The sequence below is a fragment of the Poecilia reticulata genome, linkage group LG3, assembly GCF_000633615.1.
Source record: "Poecilia reticulata strain Guanapo linkage group LG3, Guppy_female_1.0+MT, whole genome shotgun sequence".
NCBI classification, from domain to species: Eukaryota; Metazoa; Chordata; class Actinopteri; order Cyprinodontiformes; family Poeciliidae; genus Poecilia; species Poecilia reticulata.
Genome location: NC_024333.1, coordinates 19,649,911 through 19,672,439, shown reverse-complemented (window position 1 = coordinate 19,672,439; position 22,529 = coordinate 19,649,911). Strand labels below are relative to the sequence as shown.

At 37.5% G+C, this 22,529-nt stretch overlaps 1 protein-coding gene across 1 annotated transcript in view; it reads right to left on the bottom strand.

Moving 5' to 3' along the window:
- Positions 1–3,926: 3,926 nt before the first annotated feature.
- Positions 3,927–22,529, bottom strand: part of aldh1a2 (aldehyde dehydrogenase 1 family, member A2) — a 33,761-nt gene continuing 15,158 nt past the window's right edge. Inside the window, exons 5-13 of the mRNA XM_008405372.2 lie at positions 22,173–22,234; positions 21,387–21,515; positions 18,861–18,974; positions 11,203–11,305; positions 8,983–9,167; positions 8,718–8,882; positions 7,608–7,765; positions 6,677–6,751; positions 3,927–4,814 (exon numbers count right to left, since the gene is read on the bottom strand). Of these exons, the coding sequence (XP_008403594.1) occupies positions 4,742–4,814; positions 6,677–6,751; positions 7,608–7,765; positions 8,718–8,882; positions 8,983–9,167; positions 11,203–11,305; positions 18,861–18,974; positions 21,387–21,515; positions 22,173–22,234 (1,064 nt within the window). The 3' untranslated portion in view covers positions 3,927–4,741. The remainder of the gene's footprint in view (positions 4,815–6,676; positions 6,752–7,607; positions 7,766–8,717; positions 8,883–8,982; positions 9,168–11,202; positions 11,306–18,860; positions 18,975–21,386; positions 21,516–22,172; positions 22,235–22,529) is intronic.

Sequence of the window (22,529 nt, the reverse complement as noted above, 5' to 3'; positions counted from 1 at the left end):
GCAAATATCGACTCTATTAGTTAGTACTGGAGTGCATTGTGTCAATAAATCAAAATAGTAATTGAGGCTCTATTTTACAGTTCTTATTGCATTTTATCTGCCTTGCTTTACAACTTTGCCACTTCCTACACGTAAAACTAAAATGCAAAACATGATTTCAAACAATGTCAGGCTGAGATTGGTTTGTTAAATTCACTGCTTTGAAATTAACGTTAAAGATTTCCATTCTTGGAAGACGTATGCAAAGCAGCCCCAGTGCAGGGCATGCTGAAGCAAAGTGCAAATTTTCCACCGTTTAACAAAATAAACATAGAATATATGCAAATAATAATCACAAGTGAGTTGTATGCAGCTCATACAACTCACTTGTATGCTAAATATGCTATTTTTCATATTCTAAACTATAAAAAAAAGATTTCTAAACTTTCAAATTCAGTTACATGTGTTGCTTGAAGGCTTTTTTTAAACCATAGTTTTCATTTAAATTGAAAAGAACATATTAATTTCTAAAAAAAAAAAAACAGAAAGCAAATTCTAAAAATAAAGGCTAAGTTAAAAAGAAATACAGTAATAAAATGTATCATTTGCATGTTTTCCAAATCATCTGTTTGTTAACGATGAGATAAAAGATATAAGAATTTCTTCAGCGATAACATCCAATGAATTATCTTTAACACAAGGATGAATAACATATAAAGGTAATAATCTCACTTATGGTGTCAAAATAGCAGAACATTCAGTTTCAGTGTGTCTGTGTTGCTGACGCTGTTGCAAAGATTTCTGGTTAAAAGTAAAAAAAGAAGAAGAAAATGAAGGTCATGCAGAAAAGTTAAACTTTTACAGAACCTACAGCAGATTTTACACATCCAGACGTCGTGGTTGACCGAGGTCATGACCTTTGAAAAAGGAAAGGGCGTTACATGTAACCTTAAAGGCGACATGTTGCCAAATATTTAATGTCCAGCTGAGTTGGCCTCGTCTCATGCTTTCTTAAGAGGAACTGAGGAAGTGAAAGTGATTACACAGTGTAACATGAAATAAAAGTTTTTCCTGCTTTGATACATGCAGACAAGATGGGGAAAAAGTTGGTCCTTCTAAATTTTTATTTAAAAAATGTAACAGATAAATAAATAAACAAAATATTACAGTGCTTTAAAGTTGAAATATTTTATTTTCTGTGGGCCTTATCCTCTTCTTTAGAAAATTACCAAATTTTTCATTTAGACATTTTTTGAGCTATTCCCACTTTACTTACATGGGATTTACCATTGGACAACACTGCACAACGTTACTTTAACCCAATAAGAAAAGAGTTGATTTTCTGCTGCAGCAGACTCGACAGCGCACGGAAACCTTCCTTTGTCGAATAACTTGTTGAATTATCTGTTTGCTTTTTCCCACAGCTCCTCTCTCAGCTGGTATCTGCAGACTTTGGAAAGTGAAAATGAAAAAGTGACCAGCTTATTGGATCACTTTATTAACACAACAGGGAATACCAGCAGAAGCTCACTCACAGGTTAAAAGCAAATGAAAGTTTAGATATGACCATCGTTTGTGTCGGGTTTTTATCAAATGGGGGTTAATATGAAGTTCATTTTTGATTGGTGATTAGCTCATTATTTTTCCTAAAATCTTGTTTGAGGTGTTGGTTCTCAAAATAATTCAATCTTGAATTCCGATTCAATATAAAACTGATGGCTTTATAAACATTGAATAGAAAGAGTAGAAAAAACTTACAAAATATTAAACCAAACATGGAGAAACAACATTTAGTTTTATCAGAATAAGAATCCAGAGAAACCCATAAAGCTTATAAATTACAGACTTCTTATTCTTATTAAACGATATGTAGTTATATACTTTTACTTTTCTGTTAGTTTATCCAGAGAAACTCCTATTAGTTTATTAAATGTGGTGTTTTTTTTTTCTTTTGCTTTCTCTTGTTATTTTGATTGTATTTCCTCTAATTCATGTAAAGCTCTTTGAATTTCCTTGTTGCTGTATAAATAAAATGACCTTATCTTACCTGAATTATTTTAAAGTGTGTCATAGCAATGCAAATTGTGCTTTTTATTTTATTTTTCAACATCTGTTGATTGTTCCATCAGTGAACAATCAATGGCAAAAGTTATTTTTTAAGTATTGTGTGAGAGACTAAATTATATTAAATGTTGGAGCTTTTATTCAGATCAAATATATCAGATTTAATTTACTTTTAGTAAGAAGAAACTTTTGAGAAGCTCTATTTTTTAGTATGAGCTGGCCCAACCCTGGAGTCAGGGACATGAGCTTGTTAAAAAGACCACACACTGTCGGGGACGTTCACCCTTTGTCCAGATGCTCACTTATCCTTCCAAAACTTTATGGATTAATATTCCAGAAAGGCCGTGCTGGTTTCCCTTTCATCGGCTCTCAGGATATTTTCTCACATGACTCACCAAACACCCAGGAACGTCTGCCAGACTCTGTCCAGCATTTGTAGCTCTTCGTTTTTCACTCTGTGATTCCTATGAAGAAAGAATCGTCATAAACACAGACAGTGGTAATTTAACAGCTCAGCAGCGTAGTAGCGCTACTCATGTTGGAGGGATCTGAGTCTTCTCACTGAGACGACGTTGTGCAAGTGTCTCTGTTCATGCTTCTCATTCCAGGGTAGTGAGAGTCACACGCTCCTCCTTGCAGTGATGCTATTCTGAGTTAATGTCTCCGTAAAAATGAAGATGGCATGTCTGCTAAACATTACCGAAAATAGCTGCTACCTTAATCTTTGTCTTGGAAGTGTGTTTATGTGCTGTATGTGCAAAGGCATGAAGAGCTTGTTTTAACAGCGGAAGAAAAAGGTTAAACGGAAAGCTATCAAAAGGATCGTTGTGGGGTAACCAGAGGAAATGTATTACTCATTTTAATTAGGTTAAGTCTTCATAGAGCTGCTCCAAAAACACACAGGTTGGTTGAGGTAAATTTCAAAGTGTGTACAGGCTTGTAGATCACAACGATTATTCATTTCCAAGTTGACAAATATGCTTAAAAACATAAAAGAATCTGAGAACAAAGCAGCCAAAAAGTTGACAAACAAAAACGACAATAAGTCGTTGTGAAGACTTAAAGCACAAATGTGAAGATGTATTTGGTGATTTGTCCAGAGAAGATGAGGCGATTAGGTGAAATGCTGTAAAACAGCAGCAGTTTGGAGATCTAACAGCTCGGCACCCTACTGAGAAACATGAAATCATCTGTATTCTCCAATAAATCTCCCAACAAAGAAGATCTGTAGGGAAAGTAAGAGTCATCGCTCCACCTGTGTCCTGATTCCTATAAGCTGCTATTCATCAATTCAATGGATTACAAGAATTAAGATATTTTTTGTCAACAAAACTATTCTGGTGGTGAAGAATCTGACTTTGGCCTCAAAACTCTCACTGTGTGTGAAAATGTACTTTTTGTTTTTGAAAGGGAAAGGTTGAGCTTGTATTTAAGGACATAGGTTTTTCTATTCTGAAATGTCCCATTTAAAATCAGCTATGGGTTATTTCAATTGATTAAAAACACTCAAAATGACTTACTGGAATCAGCAACCTGATTACTATATGCATTGATTGATTTATTCCATAATTTAGCAATGAGAGAAATAGATTTTTCACATACGGTCAGAAGGTTTGGACGTTATTTATTCTCATAATATACAAGATATTATTGTAGTTTTATTATATTTTTGTCCAAAAGAAAATGTTTTTGTTGAACTGGGACATTTAAGTGTGAGAAAAACAGAACACAGAAGAAATTTGTTGGGGTTTAAGTAATTGTTTGCAGAACTTTAGTTTGTTAAAGTTTCGTCAGGCAGATTAGTTTAATGATAAAGAAATCGTTGATAAGATTAAAGACAGCAAGACCTCCTGAGACACAAAGCTCTAAAAAAACACTCAAACTTTTTACAGCAAAAGAAAAATGATTTACTGCAAAAGAACATAACTACAGTCATTTTATAATTTTATGGCATACGATTGTATAAACATAAACATACATGGACATCAATGATAGTTACAAAAGTTTAAAATACACCTACTCCGCTTTTTTTTCGTTCTTTTTTTAAAACAAGTGAGTGTAAAATGCTTTTTAAGAGTTTAACAACTTTACGTCAGTCAAAGGTTTACATACAGTGTTAGGTCATATGAGCTAATATATAAACAAAGACAATTAGGAGTCAATTTAAATTCTGAATCAACATTTCATCCATTCACGTGTGAGGCTGACGGAAACATCAGTGGTCTCGAATGAGCCCCTGCGCTCCGGTAATTCCTAACCAAGACGAGGAAGAATGAGGTTTTGACAATCATGCCGCACAGCAGAAAGGAAACTCCCAACACGCGACAAGTAGCTAGTAAAGGGCTTATTGCAAGTGCAGCGACCGAGTCTCTGAGCATCCAGCATCTGGAGAGGGGCAGCGGGGTGCAGCGGAGAGCGACGGCGTTCGACGGCGCGGTCGGAGCAGCCTCCCTAATCATCTCTGTGAGTGCTTTAGTGTCGTTAGTGGAGAAGGAGGTAAACAGTGCGGGGTCAGTGGTTGCCAGTGGAGACCTGGAGATAGACGGTGGGGTGGAGGGCCGTCAGGTCGAGTTAATGTGGGTGGAGAGAGAGTGGAGGCTGAGTTTAACCATGGAGAGAGCTAGTTTGGGAGGCCGGTGTGGTCTGCTGCTGTGGACAGTGTGAGGATGACGATGGAGAGGAAGACGCGTGTCCGCCTTTAAGAGTTTTTGGAGGCCATCTTTATTGTGATGGTCTTCTGCTCTGTGTACTCCCTCAGGCCACTTTCTCCCCTGAAACAGGAAGCAGCTCTGATCACTTAAATAGATAATACACACACTGAAACCAGATGTTCACACACGTAACCTTCTATTATCCCGCTCTGGCATTAAGTGGTGCAATTATTTTATTGTTTTTGGTTAGTTAGGATAACCAAAATTATTTATGGTTGCTAAATTCCAGGACAATATATTTTGTATTTTCCTGTCTTTAAATTCAGAAGTTTGCATACATGACCTGTTTGGTCCTCTCACTGCACAGACAATCTTACCAAGTATTTTTTAAATCTATTTTCTAGTACAAATATCTTAATACTCTTGACATAAGACAAAACTACTCCAAAGTAACTTATCAGCAAGTTATGAGCTTGTTTTCAGTAAATAATTCCTTGAGATTAATGGCAAATTATTCCACATATGGGTGGTGAAGGGGTTAAGACAACCCACATAAGGAGGCCTTAGTCGCAGGTTCGATTCCCGGCCTGGTGACCTTTGCTACATGTCTTTCCTCTCTCTCATTACCTATTTTTATGTGATAGCATTTTCAAATAAAGCCACTAGAGCCAGAAAATCTTTACAAAAATTATTTCATATGTAACATGGGGAAATTGTCTTGCTATATGTAAATGTATCTGCCAAAGGAACTTGTTCTTTTCATCAATATAAAGGAATTATTTACTTAAAACAAGCTTCTATATCTTGTTGAAAAGATACTTGTGAGTTAGTTTTGTCTTATTTCAAGTGTGATAAAATATTGCACTAGAAACTATACAAAAATACAGTGATGTTTTCTGTTTTTGCCATATTTGAACTGCACGACACAATAATTTGATGGAATAATTTGCCCGTTCCTCCTGGCAGAAATGCTGTAACTGAGTCAGACTTGAAAGCCCTTCTTGCTCACATGTTCATTGTTATCTCTGCCCAAAACATTTCCAGGCTCTTAACTCAGTTTGTCACAAATTTCGTGCCCAGACTTTATTTTCCTGTCTCAAACTTTGAAATTCAGCTTAATGTCTTTACAATCCTCTTTCCTCATAATGAAACTTGCTTTATAAAGTGCACCAATTCCTCCTGCAACATAATGCTTTAAGACATTTAAGATTTCTTAAAATTAATCCACATTCATCCTCTGATGAACTCAAATATTGTGAATTAACCCTGAACAAGCTTAAACTGCAAAAACGCAAAATCTTACCAAGCATTTTTGTTCTAGTTTTTAGTGCAAATATCTTAATACCCTTGAAATAAGACAAAACTTATTTCAATGTCCTGTATCTTGCTGAGTAACTTCTCAGCAAGATACAGGACATTGTTTTAAATCAATAATGTATTAACATTGATGAAAAATACCAATTAAACTGGCAGATCATTTGACTTTAATAAGAAATTCGATATTAAGAGATTATTTACTTAAACCAAGCTCACATAACTTAGTTTTGTCCTATTTCAAGTGTACTAAGATTACACTAAAACCTAGAACAAAAATACTTGGTAAGAGTTTTTGGAGTGATGTCTTTATCCTTCCCCAATTGTTTGAATGTACACTAACTTTATTATTTAACATATTTTAAGAAAGAGATAACAAAAAAAACTGTAAAGACCTATTTTAGTAATTTTAAGAGATGAAACTTTTAGTCAGATTTAATATTTGACTGTGAGAAATAGCAGGTTGTGCGTCTATTGCAAACTGGACGTGAACATCTGGTTTCAACAGTACGTCGCAAGAGACGCATAAAGAAAGAAACATTGCAATATCCTTTTAAAAAAGATTTATTTGAGCTTAATAAATGTTGTTTTGAAACCTGAGGTCATTATTAGTGATATTGCGGTTAAGTTGTGTATATGTAGAGGGCAGAAAACCAAACCGTACTCACAATTCACGTCCATTGCCAGACATTTTGTATCCGCCGAACGGACACTGTGTGCTCAGAGCATTGAAGCAGTTTATCCTGGGAAATACACAAAGCATTGATCAGTCTGATGCATTTGACTCCTGTGGTTTGCTTCAAAGTTGAGGACAGTGTAAGCTGCATTAAGGAGGACAGATCGAGAATATACCACCGTCATCACTGCAGGTTGTTTTCATAACCTGCTGAACCCCATCAAATAATTCTGACTCGCTGCGTGAGTGAGTTTAATTACAGCTGGCTGGGAAAAAAACTGCTAAAAAGAAACGGGATGAAGACGACTGTGGTCAGTTTAAATGGAGAAAAGCCAAGTTTATGGGAAAATAATGCACAGAAATAAAGCTCGAGAAGTGTTTTCTTTAAAAAGATGCTCTTTTGAGTTGTGTTTTGGGAAGATTTTGACAAATTACACCTTGTTTGTGTGATGGTGGATGGTGGTGGGTGTGTAATTGTGACACATGAAAACTGAAGGACAAAACTGCAATATAAACGTTTGTTTAGCTACCAGACCGCTGTGGTACAGGCAGCAAAATGTTTCTGGCAGATGCTGCGTGTTAGCTCCACTCCTGCTCTTACTCATCACCATCTGAAGGTAATTACAAATGAAACCAAACAACTCTGAGCGAACTCAACAAGTGGTTGTGCTATTCCTGCATACACACCGGACTGCACCGAATCCTGTTCTCACAAATTTCCTCTCACATTTCTGGGAGTTGTGTGTGTGTGTGTGTGTGTGTGTGTGTGTGKGGGGGGGGGGGGACACACACAAGAGAAGCTGGTTGCAGCATGTGTAATAATAGTTGAGATAGTGTGGTGTCAGCTTACGGGCTCTGGACGGCTGAAATGTTTAATATTTCCCACATGAAAAATGAATCTTGTTACAGGAAACTGAACTCACCACACCGTGCCGGCCTGCAAGGCTGCGGTTATGGTCATGGCTTTGTTGATGTCGCTGGTGAAAACAGCAGCAACCAAACCGTAGTCTGAGTTGTTGGCTCTTTCGATCACTTCTGCAATCGTTTTGAACTTCATAATCTGCTGGACTGGCCCAAAAATCTGCAGAAATAAGAAATCAGGATTCAGAATGGACATTTAGCGAGCACAAGGATGTTATTTCGTTGTGCGTTTCTGCTTTGTATGGACTGTGTCTCACTCTTTATTTTCATGTTATTAACTTTCATTTCTGCATTTTATTGTTTATTCTGTTAGATTTAATAGATACTGACTGACTTTTTCATCGCTGAAGTACATTCAGGATGAGGAATTAGCAGATTATTGGTGTTGCAGTATGAAGAGGTTATAAATTATGATTTGAAAACAGTGGGAATTGTTTGTCTCATCATTCCTGCGATTTAAGTTTTATTTCAAGTTTTACAAATAAGCCTGGAGAAGCCTTTATGGAGAAGCAGCATTCAGCTTCTATGTACTACAAATCTGGAACAAACTTCCAAGAAACGGCAAAACAGCCGAAACACCGAGTTCCTTTAAATCTGGACCAAAAACCCACTTGTTGCTTTTGAAACATAAATTGACCATCATGTTTGATGTGTTTTGATTATTTTAACAGAGCCACATGACAAAATGTCGCTGATTTTCATAACTGTTGACTGTATGATGAGTATATGACGTTTTCATGACTTTGTGACGCAAAGTACTTATAAATGACTTGTTGCTGAAATGTGCTATACAAATAAACCTGATTGATTGATTAATTAATTTAATCATATGTTAGAAAAATTGTGTGAATAATTTTTTTTGACTGTATGGACTTTTTTTTCAAATGTACTTTTTTGAAATGAAAGAAACTTAAAGCCATGGCATTCAGCACTATTAGCTATGAATATGAAATAATAATAGATTATTATGAATGAGTAATCTTCTTTGAACAAGTAATGAAAAAACAGATTGTATAGTTTGAAGTTTTGTACTCTATTTTTTAGGTAGAAATAACGTTTCTTCCACACAGTTTCACTGAATAACATTGAATTAATATGTCGGCTTCCTGTACCTCCTCTCTGGCGATGCGCATGTCGTCCATCACGTTGGAGAACACGGTGGGCTCGATGAAGAAACCTTTCAGGCCCAGAGCTTTGCCTCCACACTCCAGCTTGGCTCCTTCACTGACGCCGCTCTGGATGAACTCCAGCACACGGTTCTGATGCTCCCGACTGATCTGTGGAGGTAAATGACATGCATGGATTAGGACATGAAGAGCAGAATAATTTTGATTATTTATTTTTAAAAAAAGGAAGTTAAAAGCGAAATCGTCTCACCTGTGGACCCTGCTCAGTCGTGGGGTCGAAGGGGCTGCCCACTGTCCTCCTCTTGGCTCGTTCCACGCTCCTTCGGACAAACTCGTCATGAATGGAGTCCTCCACAAATATGCGGGAACCTGCTGTGCAGCACTGGCCCGCGTTGAAGAACACGCCCTGGTGGGCTTGTTCAACCGCAACATCCACTGTGAGCAAAAAGAGCTTAATCAATACAGAGATTAGAGTACTTATTCTGTGGAAGAAAACCTTTTATTACCTTCAGTATGACACGTTTTTCTATGATTCAAGGCTCAGTGTTTGCTAGAAATGATGTGAGAAAGACATCTTTGGTGAAGCCTATCTGACACCAGCAGGATGGATCCCGCTCTTCACCAGAAAGGGTTAATGGACCCTGGTGATTTATGAAGCACCCAACTGAGTCAGGGTCCATTCTCCTGATTTACAGGCCCCAACCAGCCCCTCTTACGCCTGTTGAAAGCATTTGAAAACACTCTGCGCCCCCAGTTTGGTCGGGCATCTTAAGGTTATACGAAACTCATCCAACCAGAACTTTTCAAAGCACAAAAAGGCTTTAAAGCTTTAAGGTATAGTCTTTTAATTGAATAAAGTTCAGACAGAGACAGATCTGCTTCTTTAGATGAATAGAAAACAAATTGGTGTTTGTTCGCTGTCATGGAGTTTTATGGAAGATGAAGTTTCATTTATACATGTTCCTTTTCATTTCACGTGCATTACAAGACTTATTACATCATATGAGGAAATGTTGCACATGTTTGGCTAAGAGCGTTGGAAACTATTTCATTATTATCTTCAAAATAATCAGTGTAACTTGTTGATTCCCAAGTTGTGCATTGTTGCTGTTTTGGGGATGTAAGAAGTGTAAACTCTCATCTGGTTCATTCACTTTTTTAGGAAGGTGCAATGCAACAGTTCAGAAATAAAAACCCAGAGACTAATATGATAAATTAATGTTTACTATTTTGATGTGTCTCGTGAAGTCCATTAATCATTTTACCTAATAGGTAAAAATGTATACAAAGTTTTCGAGAATGAATAAATTTTAGTAAAAAGAGGAAGAAATTATTGTTTTCAGCTACTATTAGTACTGGTGTCTTTAAAGCTTTGTACTATTGAAACAGGGTTTTATTTTAACAATATTATAAATTTAAAGTTTGTCAGAATTTATGTATTTGAATTCATTTAGTTCACTCAGCATTTAGTTCATACATTTTTTGGTGTTTTAAGTTCTGTGCGCTGCTCTTGGCGGTTACCATAGTAACCGGTAACTGACAGCTCCTCCCTCTTTTTCTGTTGCCGTCGGTAACTGTGGTACTATCAGAGTGAGCTGTGTGTTTTCTTTAAAGGAACATATTTTAAAATATATGTTGGATAAATTTGATAGTGTACAAATTTCTCAGATGAAATCTGAGTAAATTTGTTATGTTTTGCGTTTTGTTTCTAAATGTTATCATTGTTAATGTTGCCCAATTTAGCTGCAAATGCTAACTGCTGCTAACTGCTCATTGGGAGATATTGCTTTGTGGTTTGTTCTGGGTTATTTATTATATTTTCTTTAACACAATGGACTGATGATAACCACCAACTTGATTTTCTCTTTTCTTAGAATAAATGCGGAGAACCTGAATGTGTCTGTCATGACGTCAACCTACTGCACCTGAGATGAATACAGAAGGGTTACACTACTAATACCCTTGATAAAACTACACAAACTTCAGCAACAACATTTTGCACATTTAAAGCATTCAGTGATTTTCTTGTCACAGTTCTGGTTGTTTTAAACTTTTTTATTTTCGCCTTATCTTATTTGAATTGCATGTTTTTTCTATTTTTCCCATTTTGAGGAGAGGCTTAGAGAGAAAAATAGCGCTGCTGCCCCCGCGACCTGACCCCGGATAAGCGGAAGAAAATGGATGGATGGATGGAAGTTGATTTTCCAAAACCTAATAAGAGTGAAGCACACTTATACATGTAAACAGATCTATTTAATCCAGAAGATGGAGTCAAACTGAGGTCAATAGGTCAGGAGGGGTGCATCAATGTGACAAACATGACCACTCTTAATACCACTGGGTGGCGCTGTGAGAGTAACACAATACGTATGTGTCTTCACCAATTCATATGTGTATCCAAAGTTTTATAAGTTTTCAGACTTAATGCATAAACTCCTGGTGGAATATCTCTGATTACTTTGTAACTCACAATCTGCATCTGCAAAAATGATGTTGGGATTCTTCCCTCCCAGCTCCAGCGTTATTCTCTTCAGGTTACTCTTCCCCGCCGCCTCTTGGATCAGCTTGCCAACCTGGCGAAGAGAACAGATCCAGGGTTTACTAAGAGAGATAGGCCTACAGCCAGATCGGTAAATCAGCCCGAGCCATTAAATATCTTAAAGAAGCTGCTTAGCTCCAAACAAGGAATGCAGCAGTCGGCCAGCTGCATGAAACATGAGTTCTGCAAACACACAGAATGAATATCTATTACGGGTCTTTTGGAGACAGCAGCAGGAAAACAAAATGATGTTTCAGCCTGGAACACCATCTGATATGTAGCGAGGGGCAGGAAGAGGCAACCACAAGGTGTGTGGGTGGTGTGGGACGTTTTGTTTGCAGTGAAACGGGTCCGGTGTTCTGATATGAAAAAACCCAGTGGGGATTTGCCTGTGGCTTTTCTCTTATCTTCCTATTATCCCTATTTCCTCTCTGGCCCTTATCGTCGCAGATGATATCATAAAACCAAAACTGGAGAACAATAAATAAAGTATTTGAGATCCACATTCCTTGTGAATACTTGAGGGAAAATCCTCTTTGGTCAGGAAAATCTACCATGTAATTCATTTTCAAACGGTATGCTTTAGTTTTACAAGCACAAATCACATTATTTTACAGTCTCACCGATTTCTGATCCAGGATCTGTGTTTTCACATACTTTAACTTGAGGTTTTTTGATTTATTGTTGCAGATATAACTTAGAAGTTTGTAATTTATTCATCAAAGGCTTAGCATGAAGCAACTAAAGCAGAGTTTAAAGGGTTCACATAATGGAAACGTTAAATAAAAACTCCAAAAAAAAAAAAAAAACCCACTAAACTGAGGCAGATTTTAACCCCTTTTGGATTTTCGTCAAAAAATATCCACATCTTTGCAAAGAGCAGTATTTCTGCTATTTGAAAAGTTTGTAAATCACCGCTTGAGATGAGTGGACTGATAATTTCCCATAGTGATGGAGTGAGAGCCGACAGATAAGAAGCCTGTGAAATCCCCCCGCAGCTCCCTCACAATCCTACACCCTGAGCAAGTATTCGTCTTTCCTCTTACTCACACAGCCTGTTTTATTTTCCAAGGGAACTGACGAGATCAAGTGGAAAATTACCCTCTAAGTGTCCAACCTAAAATACCCCGCCTCCAGCATGGAAAAGGCTCATCTTCTCTCAGTATCTCCCTGCCTGAACTGATGAAGATAAGCGCGGAGTCGACGCCTGCCTCTCGAGCCGAATAAAAACAACGCAACACTCCGCTTGGCTCTGGAGTTTATGATCTAATTTGTCCATCTTTGATCAGAAACTCGAAGCGGCTGACTCAGTGGATGTTCACGTGTGCTTTTTCCAGAGTAAAAGAAAACATGCTGGGAATCCACAGTGGTGTGAGTCAGGGAGATTTTTCCCCCTAAAATCCACCTGTAGCTGTTCAGACTCTTAGGGATGCTTATATCTCTCACTGCTGCTGGTGACTCACTGTCTGGGCATCAGAAGCCTCCGACAGCAGCGGCTCTCTCACTCTAATTGACTCCAGATAATGCAGAATAAATAACAGGGAAACGAGTAAAAATAAACTGGAGACGTATAATCAGGACGGGATTTATGTTTCTGTTTGTGTTGTTTTATATTTACTCAGACACAGCATGAACACAACTATTGAGATAAAATACAAGTTAATACGTGGTAAACATCTGAAAGGATTATTTTACTCATATTTCTGTATTGATGATTTAATTTTGGTTAGTTTTGTGAAAATAACACAACTCAACCAAAACTAAAGACAACTGAAAAACTGCTTTCAAACCGAACATTAGGTTGTTTTTGTTTTGTATTTTAGATAAAACTGATCAATAAAAATCATAATAAAAATGACAGCAGTAAAAGATTATCCAGAACTTAATTAAAAATTATTACAATAGCCAAACAACAAAATCATATTGTATGTTTATAAGTCTGTATCAGATGTGCAGCGTGCCAAAGTACTCGACTCTAGTCCTTGAGTAAAAGTATTGATACTCATGGTCAAATGTTGAGCAGTCACAAGTAAAAGTTGTTCGATCAAAAGTTTACTCAAGTTAAAGTACTGAAGTACTTATTTTTGAAAATACTTAAAGTATTCAAAAGTAAAAATGACCTTTTCCAATATACGTACATTGCTGTATTGTTTTCTGAGTGTTTTTACAGACCAGAGTAACTTATTCAAACCACCTGATCACGATGTTTTCACCAGGTAATTCAGGTCAGAGGTATGAGTGTCGACTGTGTGGCAGGTTAATGACTGATTAAAGAGTTTGAACTTGTAGTATTTAATGATTAAAGATGGCAACTCAAAAATCAATGATAGTGTAAATAATAGCTACTGTCTGCTGTGAGAACAAAGGAACAACCTGTTTTCAAAGAGAAACTAGAGAGACAATCACTAAACTTTCAGTTTAAACACTGCATGCAGCTAAACTCTGTACTGATCTGTTGTTCTGCCACTAACGACCCATCGGTTGTCATCTTGTTCTTTTTGAGTCACTTTGTTTCTTTTATTTCCCTTTTTACATTTTTGAAACTTTTCAAGCTTGAAAACTGACAGAAACAAATACATTAGCTTTTTTCATGGCACAAAATGTATTCATTTGTGTGTGAATGGGTGAATGACTGAATGTTGTGTGAAGCACTTTGGGGTCAGATGGACCTTTGGACTTTTTACCATTTAGACAAAACAAGTACTAGCTAAGCAGCAATTGCTTTGAAAAGAAACAAAAGGAAAATTAGTCTTTCAAAACATAAAAAAATGAATTGAATAAAGCTTTATTTACTCTTTCATTGGGGGAAAAAAAAACCTTTATCAAATGTGTTTGATAGAATGTAAGGTGTCAAACTCGAGGCCCGGGGGCCAAATCCAGCCTGCTGCAGCTTTTTATGTGGCCCTCTAGACTCTAAAGGGACACATAAATAAAACCGTCAAGATAACAGTGTGTTTAAATATTTTTTTATCAATCAATTCAAGGCAGTTTTTATCTGTTTACTGCATTAATTAGTCCATCCAGTTTCTTGTGAATTATCGTGGAAATTCATGCAAAATCAAAAATCACTGAACTTTTTCGTGCTAATGCATAATTGTGAGTTTATTGCAGATTTTTGCAAAAATGGTAAAAAAAAAAAAGTATTGGATCTCAGTGATGGCTAAGTATTTCTTACTTCTACTAAACAGCCTCCTCAGCCTTATTTAATGCTGAGCGAGCTATGATCCATAACGACACAAAGTCACATTTACCATCATTCATAAGTGCAAATATTTCTAAATTAGTACCACAAACACTTTCATATTGCAACAAAAAAAATCACAAAAACAATCACAAAATCCTGGAGGGAGTGAAAAGGTGTTCAATACTATTTCATTTTAAGAATTTATTTATGTTTTAACAGTTTAACGGGTTTAATCGGCCCAAAAGGAAAATGAGTCTGACGCCCCTGCCTTAGCTGCTAACAGCATTGTGAAGTCGTTGCTCCAAAACTGTTGCAAAAACAACTCAAATGTCACAGCAATGATCCAATGGGTTATGTAAATTCAAACTACACTCTGCACAAGTTGTGTCTGCACTGATGAAGATTCACTGACCTTTGCATGCCAAGTAATTGAAGCGGCTCCACCTGATGCATGACCTTCTTTCTGATCGTTTGGCTAATACGACATTAATTCAGAGACTCGGAGTAACAAGGCTAGACGTTCAACTTTGTGGCGTCACGATAAAATTAAGATATCAGGCCTAATGCAGTAGAAACCTTCATCCCATTATGAAAACACACAACACAGGCACGCATCAAAACCAAAAAATACTTCATGGACACAACAGGACTTTGTGTTCCAGAACATTTTATTCTACTTAGACCAAAGTGACACATGTTTTCCATGTGCCAACATACATGGCAAGATAGAAATAATGTTCATAGTGGGAACAGATGTCTTGGGCTCCATTGAAGGAGTCATCAGACGAGTTATTAGATTATCCAAAGAAACCAAAGCAGCAAGAAATGGATGCGTCTCACTTTTATCAGGTAATGAATAGCAAAGAAATCCGTATTTATGAAATCAGATCCAGGTCAGTTCGCCACACATGTCCCCATTTTAGACTTACACATTGCTTTTCTGTCATTTCCTGCTTCTATTTTTCAGAAATGATGGGAAAAGGTTGCAATAAAAATCCTCAAATCTCACTTGTAACTTCAAATTATTGACTGAAACCAGCACATGCCATTCTGTAAGGCAGGACAGATACTTGAAAATAACATAATTGTATGGACAAAAATATAAAGTTAAGTGGAAATTTTGGTATTTTAAGTATGAAAATGACAATAATTTATTTAGGTAACAAAAAAATAACAAAATCAGGTAATTTCTTTATTTTTTTCCAAAATCAGATTTTTTCATTAAGAACAAAACTTTAACAAAACCTATGTTTGTGTGTCTGTTTTTGGTGACAAGCTGCTTTAAGATGTGAGGAGACTGAGCCTTTTCTGTTTTCACCCCAAATGTTGGAACGTGTTGCTGTTCAGTATTAGACTGGCACCTTCACTTCGTGTTTTTAAAAACACATTTTTTCTATGTTGTTTGGCCCAATGTGAGTTGGTAAGTTTATTTTATTGTCTTTGTTTGACTTTATGTGTATTTTAAAATGTGAATGTTTTTTAAAAGTCTTGACTTTGATTCCTTGATTTGCACTTTTGTTTTTAAATATGCTTTGTGAATAAATTAGATTTTGAATTGTCGATGAACAGCTGAAACCTTCTTTGTTCCTCGTCCGCAAATGGGAAATGAACTTATAGAATCGAACAAAATAGAATTAATAGAAACTGAAGTGATGATATTTTCTTTTCTCTTGTCCTCTTTTCATTATAACGTGTCAATGAACATAGCTAATTCCCAAATGGAACTGGTCTTAAACATTTTCAATCAAAAATAACTCTTCTATGGTCATATTTGTGTAAAGAAATCTGTGAATTCTGATCCCTCAAACCTGATTTTCTACTTGCTCTTAGTTTAGGAACTACAAGAAAATCTCTTCAGGATGCAATAATTCAAACTCAGAAACACGTTATTGATCCCAAAGGGAGATAAATGTTGTTTTAACTCACTAATTCAAAGTCTTCAATGCATACAAAATGACCTTCAGCGTGGACGCTGTCTGAGTCAGTAACTTAAATAAAACTTTAACTGCAGTGAGGTTTTCAACATTTATCTGTCTCTGGTCGGCTGAATTTCAGTTTCACTGCCTATGTGGCTCCAGACAGTGAAGTATTATGTCTGAGCCTGCGGGAGCTTATCAGATGCTGCTTACAGCAACAACATAAATGAGTCACAGGAAGCTTTGTTCACTTTCCAGAGAGACTTGTTAAAAACATCTTGTTATATATTCTGCTTTTGCTTTGCTGTGAATGGTTGGAACAGAGGAGGTAAATGACAGATGTTTATAAATGATCTGCAGAGAGGTTATTTGGTGTCTCTCTGCTGTCTGCCGCAGGAATGCGTTCAGACCACAACACTCAACACCTAAAATGGTATGTGTCCTTTTGCTTTGTTTTAGCCGCTTCCCGGTTCTGCAAGGCAAGCCGAGCTTTATGCGCTTTAGATCCGGCTAGATAAAGAAGAAAGATGTTAACATGAAAAAGACCGGAGCGCAGAAACATGTTTGCATTCTTATCAAAACGCAAATGCAATAACAGATATTTACATAGAAAGACATATAGGTCACTTTTTCTCACTAAATCAGACGCAACGTTTCCTGTTATGGATGCAAAGTTATTATTATGTATGAAATGCCAGAGTTTTTAAATGTCTTTTTTATCGTCTTCTTCATGTTCAGAAGTTGACTTAGAGTAATTCGCAACATTGACACCTATGGATGAATTTTATTGCAACCACCTCAACACTTCCTTGTGCGACATGAGAAAATCTAAAGGAGACTGCAAAGATATCAGAAAGACCTTTTGTCTGTGTCACATTCATAGCCAAGTAATTAAATACATGCATAAACAAAAATGAAAATCTACAATTATCATAGGATTCAGAAAACAGACGAGTTCTGTGTCCCACAGATGTTTTGGTTTAAATGTGTGTATCGGTCAAATAACAAAAGCAAAGACATTTTTGAAGATGCTGGCTGAAGTTCTTGTAAGAGAGAGTCATCGTAGTTTGAGAAATAAGAAGTGAAATGGACTGAAAGAACGACCCCACTACCTCAAAAACAACAGAAGAACCCTGATTTGAGGTTTGTAAATGTATTCATTGACAAAGAAGTACATTTTTTGGAGAGTTTACTTGAAGGAAAGGCCATAATGGCCGTTATTACATTTGAATAAGACAGAAGGAAGCTCCCAATCATGGGAATACGGCTCCAAATGTAAAGCAAGGAGTGGCAGCATCATGTTGCTGTACTGGAGCACTTCACAAAATATATGCAGTTATTAGGAAAAAAAACATATTCAGAACAAATGGGTCTTCCAAATGGACAAGAATCACATTGCCAAATAAACAGTCAATATTGCAATCAGGGTTTCCCTCAGAGCGTCATAAGCCTGGCGGGCCACCAGGCTTTACTTGAGTCCCCACCAGGCTAAGCATCATTTGTTTATGTATTAGACTCTTTAACAGCATTAAAGTGTCTTTTATGTGAAATGGTTGGAATCAGAAGGTCATTATGTGATCATATAGAGAGGCGTTTATTTTACCGGTCTACACAACAACAACTTCAGCAAATAAAGCAACACTTTATTTGCTGAAATAAAGTGTCAATAAATTAGGACAAAACAACTGAAGTGCAAAAAATGTGTATTTATTTATGTTTGTCTTTTTTATTTTAGAGTTGATGTTCATGTATTGTTAATAATGTCTTACAATAGCACATATTTACCAAGTCATGTTCTCAAATTTCCTGTCAACTTTAAACATTTCTGCTGGATGTCGGCCCTAGCCCTCCTACCACTGGGCAAAGCAAGTTATCCGGGGGAAACAATGTTGGCGTAACCATCACAAAGCCTCTGTCTTAGTCCCACAGAAACGTTTAAGGTGTGTGTGATCAAGGTGGCCTGCACACCTGACTCAGCGATAGCAGCGGTGGAAGAAGGAAGTCCAGAAAGTTTGACATTCAAGAGAAAACTCTACCAATTAAGAAGGAAATGTGTGTGAATTTCTGACTTCCAGGAAAGTTTTTAAAAAATGTTCAAAAAGCTCTCTCTCTGTCTCACTCTGATTATTCTTGTATTTAGAAAAACAAAAAAAGAAATACAATCTTTCTTCCTAACTATCCAAAAGTGGAAAACGTTTAGTCTGACAGCAGGAAGAACAACGTTAAGTGTATGTATGTACAGCGTATGTACATATATCTGGTTTTTAACTATACGTGCATGTGTGGTAGATAAAATCAAAGCCTTGTCACGGGGATTAATGACAGGCCATGCAAGTTATGTAAGCCCCCATTTGTTTGTTATTAAGACTGTGCACACAACATCCCCTAATTACCCGGCCTGCTCCTTATGCTCTGCACATGTTGGTCACTATGTCACTTGTTCTCTGTGACAAAAGCAAGCAGCAGCTGCAGATCTGACAAACACGTACCTCGGTTGATCCCGTGAAAGCCACTTTGTCTATGCCCATGTGCGAAGCAATCGCAGCTCCTGCTGTTGGACCGTATCCTGGCAAAATATTGATGACTCCCGGTGGAAACCCGGCCTGTCAAAACAATATGAGAGGAAACAAGCTTTAGCGGAGATGACAGCAGAGCCAAGCAAAACTGCAAGCGGTGTGAGGGGAATCCGGACCCGGCCCAACCTGCCTGTGACTAGAAAACAGGGGGAGCATCACAGACAAGAGGGCCACAGACAGATAGTCTCCAGAAAGAGGCGCAGCCTTGGAGGACACGCGGGAAACGAGAGCGGATGTGGACACTTACATTTGCACATAACTGAGTGGGACTGGATCGTAATGTGAGCCTGCATTGTTCCTGTGCTGTTTAACTTACACACGTGTTTATTTCTATTCTGTCCAGACGGCTCAGAAGATTGAATCTGAAGAGCAGGGAAATATCTGCACAGCTGCACTCTGCAGCCCGTTCACCACACACTACTGGTTTAAAATGAAAAACACATTTGTTAGTGTTCTTAATCATTCTTTCTGTTGACTCGACTCTCTTAGCAGAACTGAGGGTATTACAATGAGATGAGAACACTTTAAATCTTTTATTTGGTGTGTCAGCGATTTCGTGTGAACTGTCAGCATTTATATTACGCCAGACTTCTGGTTAAATCTGTGAAATAACAAGCAGGTCTCCAAGTTCATTTCCTTTTAAGCTATGTAATCACCTCTCTTTGCAATTAAAGAGAGGTGATTATTTAGACCTCCATGTTTTTATTTTGCTTCCAAACTTTCTAATCTTCTGTTAAAATACTATAAATCTGTAGTTCTCCAGACTTTTTGGAAGCGTGTGGACGTTTTTGTTTGGACATTGTCTCTTACTTTACCTTGTTTTCCGTCTCATTTCTAAATAATCATATCCATATCCATATATCCATATAAATGTTTGCTAAGTCAGTTAATTCTGACCTATACAGGCATTTAAAGACTCCTCAAGTTGATAGATAAACAATTGTTGTGTCTACAAATACAACAACTTGGCAAAGATATTTCATTAAATTGGACTCTTTACTTCTTCCAGCCTGTTTATGATATGCCAACTATAGATGAAACCATTCATACCTCAGTTTGCTGCACATTCAGTAGATGATCAACTAAAGGAGGATAATCTTTGCAGTACTTGTTCAGTCCATCTACTGTTTATAGTTTTAAGTCTAATCTCCTCTTTCTAATTAACTTTTAAACTCTGTAGAGGATATTGTTATTGTAAGAATGACCGACAGGAAGTAAAAAGACAAAGCAGCTAAAATCTGACAAAACGTTTTGACACGACTTTAAGAGAGCGTGGAAAGCTTTAAGTAAACTTGAATCAAATGATTACAAGAAAGTTATGCTGCTTGGAGGTAAATATTAAATAAATTTGGAATGGATCAATACTTTTTCACAGTATTTATATGGGAATATAAGTATTTCTCTTGTTTTTGAAAATATTCATTTGAGCAAACAGCCACTTATAGTTCAAAAATTCCAATACAGAACAACTTTAGCAGAGTTTTTGAGTCTCCACAATCTGTAAGCCTAAATTAGAAATTTACAGAGACATATTTCACTGCCATCTATCCTGTTCTTAACGTTCAAAATGGATAAAACTAATGACTCTAAGCAAATCTGTTACAAGAGCCTTAGTGATGGAGATAGCAATTTACCCCTGTAGTATTCTTTACAGGCCTCAATAACTGTTCCTTGATCACCTTTTTCTTCCTTCCACTAAACTTTGTATTAAAATCCTTGAATTCCCAGACAACTCTGCACCAGTACAGCACACTTAAATACACCAATATCTGCACAGACATGTAAAAAATTACATAAATTTGTGCAGTCAGTGCAATTAGGAGTACAACAGTTAATGTCAAAACAGACAATAAAGAAGCAGAAACTGACAAAAACAACAGATCAACTATGTAAACATATAAAAATAAACCACAACAAACCTCATTTCAAATGGTTCAGAAAGTGCAATTGGGGACTGTGAATATAATGTAAAATAAATAACAAAGCATGAATTAGACCGCTATGGATCGGGCAAGTTATAACAATACTTGCCCGATCCAAGTATCGAGCAATAATTGGGTATTATTGTCCCATTATTGTCCCATTCAATAATGGGACAGCCATCGTAGTGAGAATACAGCAGTTAAACAAGCTTAAACCAAATCTGCTGAGTTCTGCTTCGTTTCTAGGTAACAGGGCTGGGCTGGCTGAGGTTGCTAGGTTACGGGGCACTGCTCATAGAATGTGACTTCACAGGAAAACAACAAGCCATTGTTGTTTGAACAAACAACAACCGTTGTTGACACCAAAAAACATCAACATATTGCCCCCCACAAAAAAATGGCTGTTTTTTTTAAGCACTTGGAATGTTTTCAGAAACAGTTGAGACCAAAATGGAAAAAAAAACAAAAATAAGCAAAATGTGAGTTTTACACGTAATAGATCCCCTGTAAGATTTACCTCCTTGGTGAGAGCCGCTATGTAGAGGCAGGTGAGCGGCGTCTGTTCGGCCGGCTTTAGGACGACGGTGTTTCCACAGGCGACCGCCGGGGCCAGCTTCCACGCCGTCATCATCAGGGGGAAGTTCCACTGCACACACACGCACGCACGCACGCACGCACACACACGCGGGAAAAATCATGCAACTGACACACTGGGTGGTCACAAGTCAAGTTCAATAACTCATCGCTCTTAAGTCAGTTACTCTCATTTTCATTGTGTCTAAACATAGTCAAGTGAGAAAATGTTCTAGGCACTGGTACAGTGTTTTCTCTTCCCACAGTATTCTGAGAAAGTCGGGAAATTGCAACACATGTGCAACGGAGCCGTATCGCTGTACGACACGCAGGCCTGTGTTATTTCTGCCTTACAGAGGAGCCCATGGGGCTGGGGGGCAGAACCACAGGCTTTCTGCTCTCTTGCACAATCAGCAGTGTCTCTTTCTCCTTCATCTTCTCCTCCTTTCTCATCACTCTCTCTCCCAACACGTGAAATCCCTTCTCTTCTCACTTCTCATTTATCATTACTCAACCTCACTGGCACAGTCATCGTGCGGGGAGCAGAGGGGCTCGCTGAGTGGGTTTAACCCAAATAAACAATGACTGTCAGGGAATTACTGGAAAATCAGAACGTAATCCAATAAACCATCCAGTTTCCCTTTCATACTGAGCCAGCTCTTTCTTATCTGCCTCTTTTCCCTTTTTTGTTTTTGTTGTGTGTGTCACTTGAAGAAAGGCTTATACTCACAGGGATAATTTGTCCACACACTCCTATGGGCTCATATCTGGTGAACGTCAGATACTCTCCATCTGTGAAGGAAAACACGTGCAGACGTTTTCAGGGAAATCTGCGTTTCTAATTCCAAACGTTTGCTGAAAAGTAACTCAAACTCATGTTAAACATTCACCACCCGACACCGCCGCTGTTGTCGACTCAACATGCTAATTTGTAAATGAATCCACGCTGAGCATTCCTGCTTCCTTTACCCTGGTGAGAGATTACGTTTCGAGGCCTCTGTGTGTGTGTGTGTGTGTGTGTGTGTGTGTGTGTGTGTGTGTGTGTGTGTGTGTGTGTGTGTGTGTGTGTGTGTGTGTGTGTGTGTGT